General features: G+C 34.8%; 1 protein-coding gene and 1 long non-coding RNA gene across 2 annotated transcripts in view; one reads left to right on the top strand and one right to left on the bottom strand.

Moving 5' to 3' along the window:
- Positions 1 to 13,392, top strand: part of LOC104892485 (protein N-terminal and lysine N-methyltransferase EFM7) — a 60,274-nt gene extending 46,882 nt beyond the window's left edge. Inside the window, exons 6-7 of the mRNA XM_048645055.2 lie at positions 12,922 to 13,026; positions 13,118 to 13,392. Coding sequence (XP_048501012.1) covers positions 12,922 to 13,026; positions 13,118 to 13,263 — 251 coding nt within the window. The 3' untranslated portion in view covers positions 13,264 to 13,392. The remainder of the gene's footprint in view (positions 1 to 12,921; positions 13,027 to 13,117) is intronic.
- On the bottom strand, positions 6,868 to 9,259 carry LOC130591555 (uncharacterized). The gene is made up of 2 exons (XR_008969326.1): positions 8,461 to 9,259; positions 6,868 to 7,499 (listed from the first exon to the last, which is right to left on the bottom strand). It is a non-coding gene; the product is annotated as an uncharacterized LOC130591555 (long non-coding RNA).
- Positions 13,393 to 25,059: the final 11,667 nt, after the last annotated feature.

The following is a 25,059-nucleotide window of genomic DNA, read 5'->3' as shown; positions in this document are numbered from 1 at the left end:
TGTAAAGAAGATCAAGGAAGTATCGTACCACCGAAATCAAGAATGTGAATTTCATCACAGCCATATTAAGCATGTAATGTGAAATTGATAGAAAGTTTTAAGAATTCGAAGAGATTAATGTTGCCAATTGCAAACACTAGAGAAGTTTGATACTTTAACTACATATATAGTGCATATGCCCATGTTGTACCTTTAGTTGGCATCAAGCTAGCCTATGTAGTATGGAACTTTCCTTTCCATTTCCTTCTTTTTGGCCTTTCCCCATCTATCGCAACTCACAAGACAGTACACATAGTAATCTATGATCAAAGACCTTATCAATGAAGCTAATTAGTAATTAATCCCAAATCTGTTTTATGGAGTATCGCTATGTTAAATCTTGGATGACAATGTCAGTTGTGATTGCACCATTAGGGGTACGAATTTTGCGTCTAAGATAATGTCATAGCACATCACACTTTTCTTACTTATACATAAAAAATTCCGGTCCACATTTAAAAAATGTGTGTCTTACACAATCCATTTAATATTTTGGTTGAGTTTTTACTTTTTAACCCTAACTTTGCATTTTTTGGGTTAGGTTTGGATCGGGTCACACGATCATCAAAAATTAAAAGCAGTAGAACCAAGGGTAAAATGGAATGTGTTTTTTTTTTCTTTTCAGGTCCATTCTTGTTTGCATCATGCATGTCAAGTTGGGCCACCTAGAGCTCCGCAAGTCCTCTAAACCTTCAAAAAAATTATATGATGATTCCTTACTTTTAATATAATCTATGTTGCTCGAACTATTCATTTCACCTCATGTATCCGTGGCGTATCCTCGACACTCGTACATAGGTGGAACACTTGGACAATTTGTTTTGAGCCAAAAAATAGGCGAATTGAACACTTGAACATGTACTCGTGTCAGATATGAGTACCTGAGTTTTTTTTTTTTTGGTGAAAAAAGGATGCATTAAAGTTTAAATCATAGTATCATACAGCTCTTGGGAGCAAAACAAGTAGTCATTACTAATACATTCCTCTAGATAAGTCTCTACGCAATAGCTAGGAACATGTTGGAAAATTCTAGCTACTCTATTACAAATTTGCGGGTCTTCATGTGTCATACAATATTTTGCCATCATGTCCTCAATCTTGTTGTCTTGCCGCTTACAATGTAGGATCTTGATTTCCTCAAACTTCGTGCGTAACTCCCTGCATTTACATAGTACATCAGAATATATGTTAGTTTGGGTTATATGTTGGTCAAGGAGTTGTGTGGCCGTTTTACAATCGGAGAAGAGTACCAATTTTCTAAAGCCATGGTGGAGGGCAAATGCTAACCCCTCATGAATACCTTGCAGTTCGGCCCCCAACGCATCACGTGCGAATGTGGTTTTTGTAAAGCCGCTCACCCATTTTCCCTCACTTGTTCTCACTATCCCTGCTAGCCCACTAGTTTGGGTTTGATTTTTATGTGCAGCATCAACATTTAACATGATCCAGGAGTAAGGTGTATGGTCAGTCAAAGTGGCGTTATAGATTTTCCCCATTTGTTGTTCAGTGTGACAATTTGCTTGGAGGTAGTCCCTAGCACTTCTCCATGCCTGAGCAAGCACATTTTCCGCCCTGTATGGGTTTTCATCAGGATTGAAAACTCGATGGTTCCTACTCTTCCATATTTCAAAGCAAAGGTACGGGAAGATTATATGCCATTCCAAGTTACGGAACACGGTTTTTGATTTGAGGTTTTCTTGTAACCAAAGCCTTGTACTTTGGGTGCCAAGTGGGAGATAGGCAGGTGCTAACATCCAGATATTTTGGGATTCTGGACAGAGTCTGAGAATGTGATCAGAGTCCTCAACATCATGATGGCATCTTGCGCATGGAACCCCGTGGGTTATATGTCTGTCCCGGAGCAATTTGTTATGAGGGAGTCGGTCAAGGGCCACAAGCCAGAGGAAGAATTGAACTTTGGGGGCCGTCCTAATTTTCCAAATCCACCCAAGGTCTGGCCCGTGGTCAGGAGGGATTTGGGCCCTATATGCTAGAGAGAGCGAGAAACCCTGGTGGTCTAAGTATGTTGGTGCTAGAATGTCCGATTGTGCAGACTCCTTGGGGGGGGGGTCCAAATTCAAGATTCGACTTATTACATGCTTCGGCAAGGCCAAGGAAATTTTTTCTAGATTCCATATTCCATTTTCAATAACATCTCGGACCTTGTACTCGCTTTCATACTCATTGAGAGGGCCGATTATAAGGCTGCGTATGTTCCCTATGCCTAGCCAGTCATCATGCCAAAACTCTATGTTTGCCCCGTTCCCCAAAATCCATTGGCTATTTTCCGCAAGAAGGTCCCATCCTTTTCCTACACTTTGCCATATTGGCGACCCTTTCGCAAATGAGGTCACATAGTTTCTATGGACATATTTAGAAGTGATACATTTTTGGGCGAGGTTCTCAGGACCTTGAGAAAGTTTCCATCCCAACTTAGCCATGTAGGCTTTGTTCATCAAGTTTTGGTTACGTATTCCCAACCCACCATTGTCCTTAGGTCTGAAGGACCTTTCTTTTCCCACCAGGTGTATTTTCTTTTGCGTATCTGAGTCACCCCACAGAAAGTTGTTGCACACTCTATCTAAGTCCCTGAGTGTTGCAGCTGGAAGAAACATGGCTTGCATGTAATAGGCCGGAATGGTGGAAAGGGTGGAAGAGATAAGGCATAGCCTCCCCGCTTTTGACAGATATTTTGTTTTCCAATTGGCCAGCTTTCCTTTAACTTTATCTACCACAAATTGGACTTGACTCCTTGAGGGTCTCTTATGGGACAAGGGTAACCCTAAGTAAGTCCCTAAATTCTCATTTTCTTCTATCTTAAGGGCTTGTTGAAAGAGGAGTTTGTGTTTCTCAGAAGTGTTAGGTGAGAAAATGAGTCTACTTTTGTTCTCATTGATTTTTTGCCCCGAGATGCTGCAGAAGTTCCTTAGGATGTCCCTAACTGCAAATGTGGTTGTTTCATCCACCCTCCCAAAAATCAACAGGTCGTCTGCAAACATTAGATGTGAGACAGGGACTTTGTCTTTCCCTACCCAAAAGGGGGTCCAGCTCTTATCCATGGTGGCTTGTGTAATCATATGAGATAGAGATTCCAGGCAAATGTTAAACAAGTAGGGGGACATGGGATCCCCTTGTCTCAGGCCTCGCGTGTGATGAAAGGTGTTAGACTTTCGACCATTTATGAGGATTGAGGATGAGGATTGGGACACACAGCTCATAATCAGATCAACCGAGGCTTCACTCAGGTCTAAATTTTGAAGGCATGACCTGGCGAAGTTCCATTCAATCCTATCATAAGCCTTTTCTAAATCAATTTTTAGGGCAAACCATCCTGTCTTACCCTTTTTCTTATTCATTGAGTGCAGGATTTCCGTGGCTACGACAATGTTGACATCAGGCCCCCGACCCTTTATAAAGCTATTTTGATTCGGCGAAATCCAGTAGGGTATCAGGGGTTTCAGACGGTTTACTATGACCTTAGTTGCTAGTTTATACAAGGTATTGCATAGACTGATGGGTCGCAGATGTTTAACAGTTTCAGGAGGATTTTGTTTCGGGATGAGGCATATAACTGCATGACACGTTTCCTGGGGCATCTTCCTATTGGCAAACCAAGATCTAATGTTCTGACATACATCCTTTCCTACCACATCCCACATTTTTTGGAAAAAAATAGGGTGAAAACCGTCGGGACCAGGTGCTTTTATAGGTTTCATTTGTTTGAGGGCCTTCCTTATCTCCTCATTCGAGGGGGGATATGCTATCTCTATCAGGTGCTTGCTGGGGTTTCCATGCCACCTACACACTTCTTGGTCTGTGGAGTAAAGTTGATGGAAAAAGTTTTCGATGTGAGTTCTGAGCTGGTCCGGGTTTTGGATATCCATTCCCACTTCATCTCGAAGAGAGAGAATTCTGCTTGCATTGCGTTTTATCATCACGCTTCTATGAAAAAAGCTTGTGTTTCTCTCTCCTTCCCTGAGTCTATCCATTTTATTTTTAGAGGCCCACAAAGCCTCTTCTTGCATTAAAATTTGGATAAGCTCGGCTTGAAGGTCTTTTTCAAGATTGAAAAGGAAGTTAGAGTAGGGATTTATATGGAGGGCTTTTTGTGTACCATGAAGCCTAGCTAATACCCGTTTCTTCCGTTTATAAACATTCCCAAACGTGTTCATATTCCACTCAACAAGCATTTCTTTAATATCTAGAAGAATACTACCAATCTCCCCCCCTTGAGTAGGCCACGCTGTTACTATGTGATCTTTGAAGGTTTGGTCCATTAGCCACATTGGTTCAAAACGGAATGGTTTGTTTCCTATTCTCGGTGTAGGGTTGTCAAGGTATACTAGAATCGGGCAATGGTCTGATGTTATCCTAGGCAGGTTCCAAAGGTTTGAGTTTGGGAATTTCGTAATCCATTCCGGGTTAACCCACCCCCTATCCAGTCTTTCAAAAATTGGGTCTTTTTTCCGCATATTGGACCACGTAAACTTTTGACCATGATAACCCAAATCTAACAAATTACATGAGTTCATAGTAGCAGCATATAAGTTCGCACGATTTCTTTTAATCGGTTGACCACCAAATTTTTCACTTTGGTTAATAATTTCATTAAAATCTCCAATCACTAGCCATGGGCATTTAATAAAATCAGACAAGTTGCATAAATCTTGCCATAGTAATTTTCTATTTGCAAAAACCGGACTCGCATATATTGCAGATAAAACATAAGAACACTTTGAACTACATACCTCTACGACTCCATGGACCCCTTGAGCGTTCCCTCCTATGGGATGAAATTTCAGATTATTAGCATTCCACAGGAGGATAATGCCTCCGGCGAAACCCCTCGGCTCCACAATATGCCAGGAATCAAACCCCGAATTTTCTAAGATGGTGTTTGTTGTTTGGCGACACACACGGGTTTCAACAAGAATCACCATGTCAGGGTGGTGTTGGCTAACAAGTAAACGGAGGTTGGGCTTAAAAGAGGGTCTCCCTATCCCTCTAACATTCCAATAAAGAATGGTCATATTAGTTGGTAGGAAAGGTTTCTTGAGAAAATGTGCAAGCACTGCCTTTTGACTTGGCTCCCACACTTGCACTTCCTCCCCGGTCTCGACGTTTGTGATTGTCTGCAGATGAGGGTGGAGGAGAGCCTCGGTTTCGCGAGGGAATTTTAGTCCTCTTGCCTCTGCCCAACTTACAGTCACTCCCAATTGTCGGGTCGATTTTCGGGCTCTTGCTAGTAGTATTGCATCTGTATTGCTCATTGCTTGCAATCTCACTGAGCGATTTTCCATGAGTACCAACGTCCGAGTACGTGGTAGAACTGGCGCTGGGTCGAGCCATGGTCCCATGTTCTGAAACAGGTTCCTTTCGTCGCTCTCGACTCCTCCCTCTTTCTCTAGTAGCCATTTTAGGAATACAAACATTACTTTGGGTAGGTGGCTCGCATCCTGAAGTTGTGGCACATGAACTGGAGCGATATCCGAGTTTACGTAGAGAAACATCTTCTGAAAAATCATGGGTTTGGGGTAAGGGTTGAGGGCTATGGCTTTGACTTCTTGCCATGAGAGATCGGTGAAATGTCCCTCCTCCTCGTCTGGGATCAGATAATCTGCATATCCCAAATTGAACTCCGACATCACCGGCCGGACTGGGCAGTTGTAGTGCAGGGGATGGTCGTAACGAATGGTTAAGGTTCGGGGTGGTGATGGAGGCGATGGGGGTGTTGATGGGGGAGACAATGGTGGTGGTGAGGTTGGGTAAATCTCCGTCGGTATTTCCATGGGTAGGTTCGAGGTTATAAGTTTTCTGGGTTGAAGGTTTTATTTTTGTGTTCCGTTGAGGGGAGCAAGGTGGTTTTGTTGTGTTTAACGGGTTTTTTGTGTTGCTTGAAGGTGGGTTTTGATTTGATGTCTTAGGTGGAATAGGTTCTGCTGGGTTGCCACTTTTCTCATCATGATGGGTTACTTTTTCTGCTAAATCATGGGAAAGAGATCCCTCTAAATCCTCCGTCTCCTGCAAGGATGAAAAAGAATTTTCTAATGTGCAGTCATTTGTCCCCTTTCCCAATATTAAGGAGGGTTCTCCACTCTCTTTTTTATTCTCAGAAATTTCCACCTCCTTTTTCTGTGACTTGTCAAAACCCCCTGCTTCCTGGATTTTCTTAGGGGTCCAGCGTGTCACGTTGACTTTTGCTTCCCCGTGACCTCCACTCGCCATTCTTCCTTTGTCTCTCCTATTAAACAGTTCCCATTTATGGCCATTTGGTCGGGCCTAAATCTACCGCAAGTGTACGGGTCAAGTACTGTATATATAGGGTGAGCAAAGTATCGTATCCACAAGGAGGTCTACTCAAGTACCAAATTAAGAAACTAAAATATTATTTAGACAACGGAAATAAATAGAAGAGTAGTACTAAAACTATAAAAAATAAAATCACAAACTAATAAAACGATAAACAAGTAAGAGACGTAGTTCTAGGTTTCGGGTTTCACCAATTACTCTCTATAATGATATTAAATTTATCGTAGGGTTGAATAAATATGACATAACAATGATCGAATTACCAATAGTATGTATATCTCCTCTCCCAAGGTAGAAAACGTATATTTAAATCAATATTATGTCTACTCTCGTGATCACAATAAATTGAAATAAACTCATTAAGAATAGGAATTCAATAAGATCACCCCAGTGTATAACTATTCCTAAAATTATACTACTTGACGTTTAATAATCCCACGAACTAGTATTGAACGTTCACTCCCGCTAATAATACAATACCTTAAACATACAATTAATTGGCCAGATTAAGAGTACGAATTAAAACAAGATTATCAAATTGCAATCATATAAATCAAACCCAAACAATATAATTCAAATCATTGATAGAAAATAAAAGATTACATCCCTAACCTAGAACAAGGGAAATTAGCCAGACATGGAGATTAAGAAAACACAACCAATGATGATTAACATTGTTAATTGCATAAACTTAAATAGAGAAGAGAAAACTCTAATTTCGGAGTTGGACGATGCCCAATGTTGATGCCTGAGCTACTGCTTCTCCGTACTCGCGAGTTGCTGCTGTTCTCGTTCCTCTGTTTCGTCCGTCTGTGTGCTGCCTTCTCAAGCTCGTCCTCCGTAGGTGTCCAAGCTGCTGCCCTCTGTTCTCCTCTTTTATTTCGTGCCTCTAATGAGGGTTTTTTTTCTTTTTTAACCTCTTTTTTCTTGTGTGCCGCCGCTTTCCCTATTAGAATAGGTGTTGGGGCTTTATGAGATAATGGGTTTTTTCAACCCATTATTCTATTTCTTTTTTTATTTTCTTATGGATGTTGCAGCACGTAAGTCTTTGCTTGAAGTCTCATGGGTTTTAGGAATTATTATACTTCATCTTGTATTATGGGCCATAGTTGTATTTTATTTCCTTGCACTAGCAAGAAGCCAAGAATAACCTGTAAATAGAATAAAGATAGACTTTTTAATTTTCTTTTCCAAATATTCCATAACACAAGCATATTAGAGTACTATTAATTAATATTGACCCATTAAGCTTAAATAGTAAAACTCCTAATAAGACCTTAAAATCTATATAAACACGTAATTTATACTCCAAAATAGAATTAGAATGATATAATAAAGTTCATAAAATATGAACTTATCACCATTATTGTTGTCTTTTTCTTCATCAATTCTTTTATTTTCAGTTCTTTGATCTTTAACCTGCTGCTTCCCATTTAAATGCCTACAATTTTTCATCTGATGGCCGAAATTTTGACAACCCTCACAAAACGAAGGTCCCTCGCAGAACACTAGAGGTTGGAACGTTTTTCCCATCCACGCCCCTTTTGGTAGAATCTGGCCTTGTTCCATTAGTACACATATGGCTGCAAACCTTCGTTTTTCCCCCGTCAAAGAGTGCGCATCGATTTTTAGGATTCTCCCCAGCGAATTTCCCAACTTCTCAAGAATATCTCTATTGTAGAACTCTATTGGCAATTCCGGTAGAGCTACCCATCTTGGAAATTCTGTTATTTCTGCCATGGACGGCCGGAAACCTGCTTTCCAACATTGGACCCATACATGACTTCCTAGTAATGACCATGGCCCATCCGTAAGTATTTCTGTCCTTTATGAGTACCTGAGTTTGAAGTCCGAACAACATTGCTTTTAATTTTTAAGTTCATGGCATCACTCACAGAGTCACATTGTAGTTTTCAGCTATGAACATATCTCCCTTTTTGGTCTCATAGTTAGTCTCAAATTGTATTGTTGAACTCCAAAGTAAATCTCTAAATTTTAAAACATGGGATAAAATTAGTCAATCGCTAAATTACTCGTGGGAAGAAGATACAATCATACAAGTGACACACACCTCATCCTCGAACAAAAAATAACAAAACATTTGACACGCACCTGATGAAAGTGCAATTGAAATCATGTGAACCAGTTTCTGTTTGGATGATAACGAGGTATGGCATTGTTTGCGCAGTATATGGTGCTTGTTCTTTTGCCAAAATCACTGTAAAGACAAACAGTCCCTTATCAGTTACTCCCTCCGTCCCAATTTATTTGCTACATTTTGCCATTTAGGTGTGTCCCAATTTATTTGCTACATTTGCAAATATTTTCATATATAGTACATAGTCCCACACTTTATTTACAATTTTGTCATCATTCCATCCTTGGTTTTTGTAAATATTTCCATAAATAGTACATAGGTCCCACAATTTACCTATTTGCTTTTTTGTTAATTCCATTTCCTTCAGTGGTCCCCAGTCACTCCTTGGTCTTTGTGATAAAACAAATGTAGCAAATAATTTGAGACAGAGGGAGTTGAAGATTTGCCCATATTCGAATGAAACTTCGATGAAAGTTCGTGAGTACGGTTAGACGTACCTAGAGTATTTATGAAGATTCATCTAGTATAATCTTATCTATATATGATCCTTTTTGTTTTCTCCAAACGATTGGAAAATCAATCTAAGTCGTAAACCAAATTTAGTTGGTGAAATAATTGGATACTACAAGAGAAGAGACCTTCATGATTTAAAACAAAGAATGTATGGGACAGACAAGAAAAGAATTCTTAATTCTTTTTCCATAGCTATGAAAGTGGTTGTAAAATATTGTAGGTTAACTTATTTTGGTGAGAGAAAAAGAAAATAGAGGAAACTAAGGATTTGTTGCGTAGCCAAGACTCGCTCGTACGTAAATGAGGAGAGTGTTTTGTAATAGTAGGTTGTGGTTGTAGTTTTTAATAGTGAGTGTTGTTGTTAGTTGTGATAATACTTGTTAGGGTCTATTTTATTCGGCATAAAACAACTAAATTGAAATGAACTAAATTGAACTGATTGCAACTGAACTAAATTGAATTGAATTAAATTATAACTAATAGTAGTGATAATATAATATATTATTATTATTAATAAATTCATAATAATGATTTAAATAATAATAATAAGTTATTAAATAAAATAATAATAAATTATCATATAGTAATAATAAATAATTATTGTGAGATAGATGGAGTAGTCTGTAATAAACAGATAAACCAATATTGACGAACAAAATTAGAATATCAAAATATAGAATATATTTTATTACCCAACGCTTAAAAAGAATGTTACAAATTTTGTACATTATTTTTAATGATTTTCAATTTTAAAAAAATACAAACTACATACTTGCAATGCTAAAGCTAAATTAAATACTTATAACTTTTGGATTCTGGGTCATTCTTGCCACTAGGGTTTAGCTTTTACTTCACCACAACCTCTAAAAACTAAAAGGGACGTTTCACGACAACCTGTTCTTTAAATTAAATATTATATCTCTTTAATATAATTAGACGAATTATATAGAAAAAAATTATTAGCAAAATAATAATTAGCAATATTAAAATAATAATATTATTATTATTAATATTGAAAGAATAGTAATAGGCCGAGTAATAATAACAATAATATACTAATAATAATTGTAATCATGATATAAATATTTATAATAGTAATAATAGTAATAATAATAATGATAATAATAATTATCATTGTTTTATTATCAGAGAATTAAATGACTGAACTGATTGCAACTGAACTGAAAATAAGTTGGGGAGAACAGGCCCTTAGTGCATGATTGTCGTATAATCGTTCGCTGGCGAAGTAGTGATATAAAAAATTTATGTTTAGTGAAGGAAATTATTCTTAAAGTAGGAGTTTTTACAAAAAAAAAAATACTCAATAATTCTAACAGAACTTTTATGTGAAATTTGTACACCACTAATTAACTATTATCCCTAAAAGCTACAAATTTTTAGCTTTTGAGAACTAATACTGGAATAATACTACTTTTACCGCTAAAATCTACCCACACCACTATCTAACTAGACATTCTTATTTGACTTAAGGGTTTAGGGCTAATACTGGAGTACTGTTTTATGTCAAAACATTAAAAGCTACCTTAAAAACTTGCGCTGAATAGGGCTTTAGATGGATAAAAAAAGTTCGAAATAAATATTACTTTTGGGGAGAATTTTTTGTAATACAAATTCTTAAATTAGCCTAGTGCACAGTAGAGTATTGCCAGAGGTAACTTTTTTCGAGGTGACTTATATAGAAGTGAACCCTTTTATAGAAAAAAGTTATGCTTTTTGTTCCAAAGTTACCTCATTTGACTTAAAAGGCAAGTTCACCTATATCTATATCAGAATTTTTTGCACGCGATGCGTGCTTGAATTTTTTTTCGAAACAGAGTCTCGATTTTCGGCATAAGAGTCAAAATTTGAACATTAGACATACGAAGTATAATTGTTTTTAGTTGCAAAATATGATTGGTTTAATTTCTGTTACTTAATAAGTCTCTCACCATTTTGGAAAGATTATTTCAAACTTAGTGCTTGTTTGGTTAATATGAGAAGTAGAATTTTCAAGATCGTGGAAGAATATGGAGTTGTTTGGTTGGTTAAAACGTGGATAATGACGCTTATTTTCAAAAGAATGGAGGGAGTTACTATTAGGTCCTCCTAGATAAGAACTTTATATAATCAACCAAAAAAATTTCGCACTTCCTAATATTTTATGAATTCTTATGCTCAATCAAACGATTAGTTAATTATTTTAATAACAAAAATATCCATCTTTGAGTTGAATATGGGATTTATTTTGTCAAATTTTCATTCAACCTATTCGAATATAGGTTAGGTGTATCCAACATAGTAGATGAATCATTCTGGTGACATACATCTATACAAATATATTAAAGTGAAAGTATTGGGTCAGACCGTCTGACCAAATACTTACTGTCAGACAGGCTGACCCAAATGAAAAAAACGTGGCTTTCTTCATGCCTGCAGCGGCATTTTTCGCATCAATCTCTTCTCTTACTCTCTCCCTCCTTCTCTTTTTCTCTTTACAAACTCCGTGTTCTCAACCTGTTATTAAGTCGGCAATAATCTCACGGGAAAATATCGGAATCTCTTGATAAGCTGGGTAGACATAGGCAGGATGATGAGTTAGAGATAGATCTTTTAAAGATATTATCACAACAAAAACCTGATCCACGAACCAAGCAATAATGGATTAAGATCCCATCTTCGGTCCATAATTATCCAGCTGAAAACATTCATGTAAGATCCATGAGCAAGAAGCAAAAGGATGTGACAGATGGATTGAAGAATTTCTCAGCAAACTTCAGACTAGCAGAAATGTCGTGATGTTGAAGAAGTGTATGTGATGAAGCTGATCGTGATGTTGAAGATGAAGCCCACTAATTTTCTTTATTCTTTTCCTATTTTTCATTTTCAGTTAGACTTTGTTTTCTTTCAGTTGGACTTTTTGGACTTTGTTTTCTTTCAGTTGGACTTTGTTTTCTTTCAGTTGGACTTTCTTTTCTTGCAGTTGGACTTTCTTTTCTTTCAGTTGGACTTTCTTTTCTTTCAGTTAGACTTTCTTTTCTTTCAGTTGGACCAACTGAAAGAAATAATGGACTAACTGAAACAAAATGAAGACTACCTGAAGAAAAATGTAGACTACCTGAAAAAGAATAAAGACCAACTGAAACCAAGTAAGTCTAACTGAAGCAACAAAACCCACTGAAAAACAAAGAAGACTAACTGAAAACAAACGAAGACTACCTGAAAAAAAATTGGAACCACCTGAAAAAAAAATGAAGACTACCTGAAAAAAAATTGGAACCACCTGAAAGTCGTCCGACCAAGATTATGGTCGGACGAGTCCGACACAATACGTTCTCTATATTAAAAGGCGTGCGAAAACAAGAAATTGTGCCACGTGGCGCTCTCCCTAGGGAGTTTTAGTTCATGTAATCCATGTACAATAAAAAAATTAAGAAATTGCATTGTATAGGGTTTGATCCCAAGACCTCAAGTACATATACTAAAGTTTTAACCACTAGGCTAAGTTATATTCAGAGTTATTATCATAAATATTATATTAATAAATGAAATGTTTTCTTACCCGGGGCATACCCCGGGCCCAATAACTAGTTGTACAATAAAAACAAGAGTCCGTCTATTCAAAGAACTGTTCTCTAGCGAATAGTACGATGCATTACTTAGTTTACCCTTAATACCTCAACGTAGAGTTGTTTATTGAGTAAACTAGGAAGTACTTCCTTACAAGATTGAGATTTTCTGATATGAAATGAACATAATGGAGCTGAACTGAAAATCTGAAATTGCGTGAGTAAAACTGTCGAAATGAACTTAACATTATTAAATAACGGAACTAAAATGTGCTGAAATAAAAAAAAGTGTCGAAATGAACTTAACGTAATGAAGCTGAATTTAACAGAACTGAAATGTGCTGAAATTAAGCTCAAAAGAAGAGGACCTAACGCCTTTTTTTTTTTTTTTTGTAGATGTGAAACAATATCAGAACTTGATAAAGACACTATCCTTTCTCCTAAAGGCTAACCAGCCGAATCGGACTACGAAGATGTCATCTCTTAATGAGCAAGATGATGGTATAATTTGTTTCTTTTTTCATTTGTAATATTTACATAAGTATGTTTTTATTGAATGTAACATTCATCAAAATTCTTTTGAAAAAATCAGGGTTGCCTTGTCCAGCTTTTCTAATGAGTTTGGCACGAAGAATTGGAAAAGACGATGAAGCCCTCTTCTTCGGAGGTTGTAAGGATGCTGGTCTTGAGGTGCAACATCTTGGATCTCATATTTATTGCATCTTCTTTAGGGAATGAGAGTCGCTATTAAGACACTGTCATGTCTCCGTTTCTTTTTGTTCTTCCTATATATATAATATTTTTGTGAGAGGTATTAATTGGTCATAGTAGGAAGAAATTCTTGAAATAATTAGAGCTGTTTGAGAAGTTAACAAAACTTACTTTTGTCGAAGATTCGTATAGCCATCACATTTTCAATTTTCATGCATGTATTATTCATGTCAAAATAAGGACTAATAAAGTTTAATAAGGTTAAACTAATTCATATTTTAGGAAGTTTTAAATTAGATGTTACACTTTTATTTTGGGTAATAACTTCTCTCTATCTCTCTCCTATCACATGTTCACATGAGATCCTTTTGTTTTTCATTCTCTCTATCTCTCTCTTCTCCAAAAATTACCTAGGAGTCCATGATTTGAAAAGTGTAACATCTAATAAATAACGCAGGAAGTAAGAATAAGTTAAAAAGAACAGAGTCAAAGTTGTTACATGTGCTTGTTCTTGAGAGAAGATATAATGTACTTTATGTGTAACAAAATAGATGTTACATTTTCTAAATATGGTTGTAACAAAACAGATGTTATATTTTCTTTTTAGGAATTTTTCCTTGAATAATGTTAAAATATGGTATTATTTCCTCACATGCGCCAAAGTTCAAATTAATTCCATAGGTAACGTCCACGTAAGGCAGCTCGCGAGAAATTATTTTTTTTGTTTTCGCCAAAATAAACCGCTATTCAAAGAAGCGGTTAGACAGAGTAAGTCACTACCTAGAGTAGCGGTTTTCTTTGGGTAGCAACTAGAGTTCTGGCGTACATGAACCGCTATTCGAAGTAGCGGTTTATATGCACACAAATCCCAGCTAGTGTTGTTTTCCCATAACTGACCAAAATGCCAGAAACGTTACAAAATAAATTCTCCAACATGGAATTCCAGCACCAAATCTCTACTAATGAACCGCTACTCGAAATAGTGGTTTACATTTATTGAGTGTTGGCCTTAAAGGTGGAAGGATTCAGTGGTAAATCGCGACTTTAAGTAACGGTCAATTAAACTTAACGGCTTCTTCAAGTAGCGGTTTTTTTTTCTCATAATCGCTACTCCAAGCAGCAACTTCGAAGAGGAAGTGGTACAATTTTAATCAACAAACAAACAAACTTGTTTTAACCATTTAATTCAAATATATGTCCCATTACTTTGGGATAAAATATAAATGTGTTATAAATTTATCAAAAACCATAAGCAAAATTACTAGGAAGTAGTACAATTTTAATCAACAAATATCAATTTCAATCAACAAAATTCAGTTTTTATGAGCACAAGTAATTCATACTTTTTTTTCATTGGTCAAGTTTTCATTCTTTAACTACTCCCTCTGCTTTTATTTAGTTGCTAGTTTGCTACGTTGTTTTTCTCGAAAACCAAACTACTAACTTTGACCGGTTATTTTAATTTTTTTATAAGTGTAAATATAATCATATGTGGTATTATGAGATTCGTCTCGATGTGTAGATTTATAATATCAAATTTTATCATTTTTACTTAATCGAAATAAGAGATATTAAGGGTTATATAATATATTGAAAACCGTACACCAACAATATAGCAACTAAATAGAAGCAGGAGTAGTTATTAGTCCCGGGCTATTCCCCGGGTAAGAAAATTTTCATTTATTACTATTATACTTTAAAATGATAACACTAAATACAACCTGACCTAGTGGTTAAAACTTTAATACTTCCCCCGTTTCATTTTAAATGCAATAATGAAATATTTTATATCTCACAAAAAATACTCCTTTGTTACATTTAAAACGAAACTGAGGAAGCATAAGAATTAGGGATGGCAGTGGGGCTGGGTCAAGTAGGAGACCCGCCCCATTCTCGCCCAAGTGAGGCGGCGTTGGGTGACTAAGTGTGGCGGAGATGGGTATCAAAATCCTACCCGCAATGGGTGGTGGAGAAGGTATGGATTTTGTGCTATCCCGACCCCATCCCCGCCCCCGCCTGCCCCACATATACATGATTGAAATTCTATTTATATACTTATATTATTAATGATTATATCTTGCAAAATATAAATCTGTGGTATGACGTAGGTACGAAGCGGGTGCAGATACCCATGCGGGTGGTGGGGGTGAGGATGAAGTGGGTACGACGCGGGTATGAAGCGAGTGCGGGTACCCATGCGGGTGATGGTGCAAGGATGGGATGGGTACAAATACGTACCTGGTGGGGGGATGGGTCTGGAATTTTCCCCGCAATGAGTGGTGGAGCAGGGATGGGGATTGGAATTTTATGCGGATGCCGGTGTGGAGGTACCATCCTCTGCACCCGCCCTGCCCAATTGTCATCCCTAGCTATTAGGAATTTGAGGTCACAGGATCAAAACCTATACTAAGAAATTTTTAATTTTTTTTATTATACATAGATAATATGAGCTTAAAACTTCTTAGGATGAGCGCCACATGACGCAATTCATTGTTTAGGAACACCTTTCAATATATTTACATAAATTTGGATTATTAAATCAATCTCTTGTCCTCTCTTTTCTTAAATTCTTTCGATTTTTCTCTCCTTTCTGAAACGATAAAAAATAATGATTAAAAGTACACATCAATATATAGTACTTCTAAATATTCCTTGAAAAAATAAATGTATATAATACTCTTATACATTTAGCGTAGACCAAATGTATATAATACTCTTATACATTCAAGCTATTAAAAGAGTATGGAAAATTCCCTGGTCAATTAATGCTCTTATTAATGATGCATCGGCTGATTTGCTAAAATTTGATAATTATAATATTCAGCATGTTTTTAGAGAAGCTAATTCTGCTGCCGACTGGATGGCACATCATGGCCATTCAACTACGAATCTTTGTTATTGGTTTGAATCTCCTGATATTGCTTTTTCCAAGATCATCCGTAAGGATGCTTTAGGGTGGCCTGTAAATTGGGTCCCTCCCTAGTTTCTTGTTTTTTTGGCTAAAAAAAAAAAAAAAAAAAATTAGCGTAGACCAAAAGTGACAATGACAAATCATAAATTTAAATTGTTTCCGCACCGTTGAAGTATATGTATAATTGCCTATGTATCTACAAACTACATGCTCGGGCACGTCGTGGTGAAGGCGGTGGTCATTGTATTGTACCGGTCACTCACTGCTGCATGTTTCGTAAACGCCGTTGTTTACTGTCATGACCTCTTACACGTTATGGTAAATCTAGGTAAGTACGCCACCAAAAGATAATGTCGTGTATAACTTTTTTTTTTTTTTTAATTGGGAAATTAGGTCAGCCTAAGGGCTAACCCCTATCAAGCCACCAAGGCTACTAGCTTTGTAGGAACTACCACTGGGTAAAGCATGCAAAGCATGCTAAGGAAATATCCCAGCATAATGCTGGGGGTAAGGATCGAACTCCTGACCTCAAAGATCAGAGGGGAGTGCTCTACCACATGAGCTAGCTCTTCATCCTTATGTCGTGTATAACTTTAAGTAAAAGTATCGAGAATTAAGATTGGTCGAGTGGTTTTAATTTAACTTGTAAAATCCTTCTTCCGCTTTTGTGACAGAGATTCGATTCTCACCCCTTGTAAGAAGGATCCTTAATATCTTCTCTTCTTTAAAAGTGAATTCTCCTTACTATAAAAAAAAGTAAAAGCATTAGATCTTCTCTCTAAAAAAAGGTATTAGATCTTTTCTCTTAAAAAAAGGTACTAGATCATGTATTATGCAACTTTAACTAATGGTACTAAGTTGGTGTTTATGATATAACCGCTCATCAAACTAGCGCGTGCATGCATGCCTTGAGCGAATGCCAATTCTAATAGTAGATGATGCTTATCCTTTATTACAAGTAATAATACGTGTATAGAAAAATTAAAATCTTTTAATAAAATTGGCATCAATACTCTGAATCATGGCACAGGTGCATCCAACACCACTAATCATGTATGACTTATAGTCATAACACAAAGTAATATATCTCTTCCTCTAACATAATATATCTCTTCAGGTACATTGGATCAACATTGGATCAACACCACTAATCATGCTCTCTCTTTAATAAGTACTTTTCATTTTTTTTCTTTCGGCATAGGCTAAAACACATTTTGCTGTTTCCAAATACTTGCAACACTTTGACTTTCTTATTTGCCGTAACATAAAATTTGACTTGTTAATATTTGATTTGTATACTACTTCCTCCGTCCCATAATATAGGGCTCACTTCTCATTTTTCTCAACAATTAAGGAAAATGAAAGTAGTTTTAGGATTTCACAAAAGCATATGTGCCTCTATTTAAGTAAATGTTTATTGGGTATTTTTGTCTTGAAACTAGTTTTTTTCTTCTTTTTCCTTTAGAATAATATGAAAGAGCAATAAATATTCCTTAAAATAGTGTAAAATAATAAATAGGGACACATATTTTAACAGAAAGGTAGGGGTATTTTGGAAAGTTTTATATATGTAAAAATGAAGGATAATTTAGTCCAAACAAATTGATAAAAAAGAAATAAGTACAACATTTTGAGACATCTAACAAAGAATGCAAACACTATATTATAAGATGGAACTAGGGAGGGAGTATAAATTAGTAAAATAGTACAGTCAAAGTTAGGTTATGAATAATGAGAAGTAAAATTGTCTCAATTATCTAGAAACGGATGATAAACCTAGATATGTTTTTGATATATTAAGATAGAGGGTTCGGAGCTTCCACAAATCTTAAAGTTTATTATATACACTAGGTTTAAGACCCATGCAAATTGCACGAGAATATTTTTGTTTTATACAAATTCAAATTTTATGTATTTTCCATAAAATCACCGTGGAAATATTTAACTCATTATCTATAAAAGTGATAATGTAAAAGATCGGAAGAATATAAATTTACATATATGTTTGAAAAAAGTAAATTTCAATTCGTTATTAGCCATATACATGTTTTCTAAAGCATGAGTGATCAGCTATAGAAGTACCATTATATATTCTTCAATCCATAAGATTGATTGTATTCCTACAATTACATATTGTACAATAATTGATAATGAATTAATGCTAATTGTTTGTTTGTGCTTCCTATTAGGTGACAATGATAATATATGAAGGATATATGATTGTGAAACCAAGTTAGTAATTTTTTTTTTTTGCTAAGCAAGTGAGAGTTGTATATATATAACCACGATTTTACAACCAAACTAACTAAGGGAAGACGAACCAACTAGGTTGGACCCCCAACCCAAAGAAAGCAACACAAAGCAAAAGCTTACATCACATACTTAAAACAAGCCAAACAAGAGTAGGCAAACCAACTAGGCTGGACCCCCTAACTCAAGAAAAGCTCAAAACAATTTATTCTAGTTTAAAGACTAAGGATCCATTCATGATCCTTCCTAGTGATTTTTTTGTGGTAAAACAACTCTCACTCTAGCTTTCACAATATTTTTCAACTGCTTACAACTAGCATCAATATTTGGAGCACACATCTCCCAAAACACTTTGTTTCTGCTCTGCCATATTGTGTAAATTAACCCAGTAATTCCAGCATACATGACATTCTTTTGAAATTTGGATTTCGTGCTTCTCTGTATCCACCTGATCAGAAGCTTCAAGTCAGTTGTTGATGTAGTGATGCTCAGCCACTCCTTAAAAGCCTGTAAACAACCTTTGCTAAATGGGCACTGGAAGAAAAGATGATAGTGGTCCTCTTTCTGCATTGCACATAGAAGACAGTTATCTTGATTAGTGATACCCATGGCTGCTAACCTTGATGTAGTCTGTAATCTCTCCTGAAAAGCCAACCAAGATATGAATCTGTGCTTGGGTAGGCTCAGTCTATTCCATACTATTCCAGCCCAATGAACTTTTGGGAGTTCTCCTACCAATGTATCATACACCTTCCTGACTGAATATTGCAGCATGTTTTTGATCTCAGCTTCACTAAAACATTGCTTTAGCTGCTCTTTCACTTGACAAAGTCTTCTCCAGTACCAGCTTGAGTTTGCTCTAGGTTTATACATCCACCAATCATCCCCTCTGATATACACTGAGTGGATCCATTTAAGCCATACACTGTCTTGCTTTGTAGAAATGGCCCATATATACTTTACCCATACAAGCAATATTCCACTTAGTCACATCTCTGAAGCCTAGACCTCCTTCATTCTTAGGAGTGCAAACTTTCTCCCATGCAATGTACCCTGATTTGAGAGTAAAGTATTGTCCACTCCACAAGAAAGCTCTACATATCTGTGTTATTTTCTTTAACACCTGCTGTTAGTAATTTGAGTATGCCACCTGTGGTGGTAGTTTCAGTGTTAATACTCCATGCACATTTGGATCCCAAAGTTTGGGGGTACTGATGTCAAAGAATTTAATCCAGAGAGATTTTCTAAAGGGATTGCAAGAGCAACTAAGGGGAGTAACTCATACTTTCCCTTTTGGTTGGGGGCCAAGAATTTGCATTGGGCAAAATTTGGCACTAATTGAGGCTAAGCTTGCATTGTCTATGATATTGCTACGTTTTGCTTTTGAGCTCTCACCATTATATACCCATGCTCCTACTAGTCTTATAGCTCTTCAGCCTCAAAATGGAGCTCACCATATACCCTCCAGTTTTCAAAAAATACATCAATTAACTACCCTTTTGACTAACAGTGTTAGACTTTTGTTAGTCATTAATCTCTAATTCTCCCTAACCCTAATTAACTACATACTATAAACCCTAGAGTTAAGTATCCCCACTAGCTTGAATTAATGGTGGAATAAACTATACTAAATCAATATCAAAATAAAGACTCTAGAGTTAAGTATCCCCACTAGCATGAATTAATACAATAATACTTCCTATCCTAAACTAATTAATTAAAAGTTCACAAGGAAAAGTACACCCTTTAAAATACCATAAACCTCTCCCGAGTATCTATGACTTTCCTAATATGCACTCAAGCCTACTCCCGTGGAATCCTGCAAATTAAAGACATTAAACGCGGCTCTCTAACTTCCTAACAATCCATTCTACCCGATACTCCCGTGGAGAACTTTATTCCCTTAATTGAAATATTCAAATCCGTCAAAATTCAAGTCCCGTTGTGATCAAGACAATGGAATCATAACAATACTAGCTATCCTTAATCTAGTATTAGAATATGCACAATCAATTAAGCAAGAATAATTAACCAATTAATTTGGGAATTTAAAGGTATAATCATGAATTAATTCACACTAGGGTTCAACTTAACCATATATTATAAACTATGAAAGTATACTTAAAATAAGTAAATATATAGAAGAATAATAAAACATCATAATAGAAAATAAGGAGAAATAGAAAAAGAAAAGAGATACTTGAATTAATGGAAGAAGGTAAAGTCTTGAAAACAATGGAGATTTATAAGTTTTTTCTCTCTAATTTCTCTCTATAAAAACCTTAAGTATAAACCAATAATGATGTTATAATATCTAAGCTACTGAAAATAAGGTTTAAAGTTCTATTTATAATCTCAAAATAATATAAACCAACATAATTTAAGTCACGCGAAATATACGACATTAAAACAGGTTGCACGGGTGTGCAACGTCGTGCACGGTCGAGCGATATCTCACTCGATCGTACAAGCAGGGCAAAAATTTTTGTGATTGTTGATTACAAGTTGCACGGCCATGCACCTATCCGCACGGGTGTGCGAGTGAGGTAGAGGTTTTTGCTCAACTTTGAACAGTTATAACTTTTGATCCAAAGTTTTATTTCGTACATGTAATATATTGTTGGAAAGCTCTTGATGTGTAGTTTCCATCTCAGTTAGAATTAGCTCATTATGATTCGTGTCAAAAGTTATGGATAAAATGGTGCATTGCAGATGTCTCATATTTCATACAACTACACAAAGTCGTGTGTATCTTCTTCACTTTAACTCCGTTTTGGGCACATGATATATCGTGTTGAAGGTTATTTACGTGCCTTAATAATCATGCCCTCAAATAAGAGTCCAAAGTACCTGAGATTACATTAAAAGACCAAACAACTCGTGAAAGCATCTTAATTTATAAAAATGGACCTAAATATGCATAAATGCTATGTACATGCTCTAATACTACATGAAAATGCACCTAATATGCAATTAAATGATGTTAGAATATGCACTTATCAACTTTACTTTTCAGCTTGGGTGTTCATCATCCCAAAGCTATTCCTTTGTTCTATGACAACCAATCTGCTCTTCATATTGACAAGAATATATGTGTTTCACGAACCAGTGGCGAATCCAGGAATTGAGCCACTTGGGTTCGGAGTTATTCGGATATAAACTGTAAATTACATTTTACTATCTAGAGTTACATTTTTTTTTAAAAAGGAAAGCTTTCAACAATTGTACTTAGTAGAAGTTCTATTCTTGATTACATTAAAAAAAAAAACTATATCTATTATGTGAAACATGAAAAAAAATATATTAACAACTAGCACAAATATAAAATCTTAAATGACTAATTGACAACGAATCAACACAATAACACTAATAACCTCTTTGCATTTTGGGTGATATTAAGCTCTGTCAAGAATTTTTTTTTTTTTAGAAGTGATGTATCAAATACTTCCATGTATAAAATTAATATCTGCACATTAGTTTATAAAATGCACATATAAAGATTATAAGAATATATAATATTAATCCTTCATGTTTTAACACATATCTCATTGCATATAAAAAATTGAGCACTGATCAGTGATCAACATAGTGAATTTTTGTCTAATTTTACTAAACTAGCTTTCCACCCGTGCAAAAATGCACGGGAGGTTTTATGTAGAAATGATTTGGAGCCGTGTATAATGTACGACAACATTATTTTGTATATTAAGTAGTTGTATTTATTCGAAATATATTGAATCCGTGATTATTAGAATCCATGTCCATGTATTTAAGATTAAAAGAATATAAAAATAAAATTATACTTAATATATATAAAAATCCTTTGTTACAACATTTTGAACTTTAAAAAATTCGTAATCGTGATATATACATTTATAATTACGTAAATGAAACAAAAAAACAGTTAAAATGCGGGGGAATACTTTGTTTATAAATTTAAGATTTTAGGATGTTTCTCCTAAAATCATGATTTGAATAGTAGCTGGTTGATTTCAAGTTTTCATAATCATATCGTGTATTAAAAATAAATTTTAAAACCGACTTACGACCTATGTTCAGTGATTGATGTAGCTAATGTCATGATAAACACATGTGACCAACCAACTTTTTTTTGTTGCTTAGCAAAGGTTTGCTTTCTCTTAGTTGGTCTTAGGTTGTAACTATTTGCTCTAATTAATTTTATTACTTGCTTAGCAAAAAAATTTCTTAAACAAAAAAAGTTAAAAGAAGAAGCTTTTGTTCTGCCTATCATTTTATACAGAGGCTCATATAAAAACACAATGCGCAGCACTACTGTCACTCAATCATGAAACAACTTTCACTCCTTGCTTTCTGCAGTTTCGCTCAACTCTCTCTCTTATTAAACTATCTTATTACAATTTTTTTTAATGATATGATTATCCAAATTGTATTAAAAAACAATCTCAAAGTTTATATAGCATGATTTTCATCAAAGTGAATGGGGTTATCTCTAAATTTCTAAGTGAAAAAATTAATTTAAAGAGACAATCACTCAAGAAAATTATACAAATATGGTATTTTTTTTCTTGATTTGCCTTTTATTTCTTAATCACCATATGATCTGTTTTTTCCATATTCTTTTCGATTTTTAGAATTGTATTGTAGAACAATTTCAAACTTCTATATTTACATTCCAACATACTCGTGAATGAGGTGTATCTCGTAATTTTAGGTTGAAATATTTATTATGGCTTTGTGATCAAAAAATTTAGAATCTTGTAATGAGAATAGTTTAAAACTGGCTTACGACCTTGTGCTGTAAGATTATGACTTGTGAATTATCTATAATTAGTAGTATGATTGTTCTTGTTTTATTAGAACGGGCCTTATAAAAAATGGACCTGCTTAGAGTCATTTATTTAACTTTAACTAACTTTTTAGCGGTAAAACTTGTCTCTAGATACTTTAAACTCACGTAATTTTATGCCATTGTTCCTTATAGTCAATTTTAAATGTCTATATCAATTTCTTTACACACAAAAACAAAGAATAGCCCCCCTAATACCATGGTTCTCATGTGTGAGTGGAGATAATATATGCTACTAATAAATTTGTTCGAAAATTTTAGTATAGGTTTTTGACCCCCGCAAATTACATGGGAATGATAAATATAAGATTTTATGATAGTTTCGCCAAAAATATGTTGTAAAGTTCATAAATATTTACCGAAATATTATAATTAAGCCAATGTATTAAATATTATTTAATCAAAGTAAAGAGTGATTACGTTTTCCATCATTTTTTTAAAAAAACATGTGAGTTTATTTATCAAATAGACAATATATTTCATTTATATATCTTTCCTTAAGACGCTCCTTATGAAATTAGGATCTAGATTTCGAGCACCAAGTCAATAACTCTTGTATGATTTTTAGTACTGAAATTATGATTGGTCGTACTGTTAGATATATCCAATAAAGGGCTCTTATGAGTTAACAATATAATTTTTTTTCTTATTGTTATGTAGCACAGTCCACAAAAATATTCTTCAACTATATCTAAAAGCATACATCATATATCAAGTACGTACATTATGCATCAAAAGAGAAAACCCAATTTTTTAACCTAATAATAAGTTATGTATACATCAAAAAATAAAAACCATAGTAATATGTTTAAAAATTGTATTTTTTTTATATAACCTTAATATCAACTTATACAATAAGATATCAGACTTTATTTTCAACTCTTTATATCAAGCTTTATATACAATACTTTATAAGTTGTTACACTTTATAGCAAACTTATACAATTGTTTGTATTCAGATTATTCAGGGAACTTAAATGAGATGCATTCTTTCTTCCTATTCCTTATATTGATGTACCATATATTAAACTTTTTATGAACAATTATCCATTACCAACAGCCATTCTTCTTCCTCTTTGATTTTCCATCAAAACCCTCCAAAAATTAAGTCCAAAAAATACGCCTACTCATCTTCTAAAATCTAGAGCTTCAAGCAAATCAAATTACAATCTCTCATTTATAAGTAGCTACATTTTTATACTTTAAAGCCACAAATTATCAATCAAAATTATACTCCAACATCTTGAATTGTTATCTTCTCAAGTCATCGACTTTTGCAACAACAACAATTATAAAACTCACGCATGTGGGTTTTGTAAAAAATTAAGCCTTTGATTATCTTTTGCTATTTGAAGCATGGTTACTATAATCCCTTAATGCAACCAAGGTGTACATCATTCCATCTACAAAGTGAAGAAGATTTAAAGACCGCATGCAAAATCAAATCTGTGAAGGAGTTGGATTGAGTGGAGTTCGAAGAAATTTTCTAAATGGGTCAATATAGGTTGGAATTATTTGGTAAGTTTATTTTTAAAAAAATGATTTTTGACTAATTATGATGAAATTTCCATGATTTTATGTTTGCATGTAGTTTTTAGCAATTAGTTATATCTTATAATTATAATACTAAAATGAGTCATATAATTCCTAAAATTGATAACAGTGAGTGGGAAGAATCAAAATTCAAATTATTTGAAACAATAACATGAGGTTGAAATGAAATAGTGACTATGCCAATCTATAGAAAATATTCTAATTTATTACAGTTAGTGAGTGAGAAACCTATTGAAAAAAATCAAGATTCTAAATTTTAACAGTTAGTGAAAATTAATTT

This window comes from Beta vulgaris, chromosome 5, assembly GCF_026745355.1.
Source record: "Beta vulgaris subsp. vulgaris cultivar EL10 chromosome 5, EL10.2, whole genome shotgun sequence".
Classification (NCBI taxonomy): Eukaryota; Viridiplantae; Streptophyta; class Magnoliopsida; order Caryophyllales; family Amaranthaceae; genus Beta; species Beta vulgaris.
The sequence above is the reverse complement of the archived record's forward strand: the minus strand, read 5'-3'. Positions and strand labels throughout refer to the sequence as shown.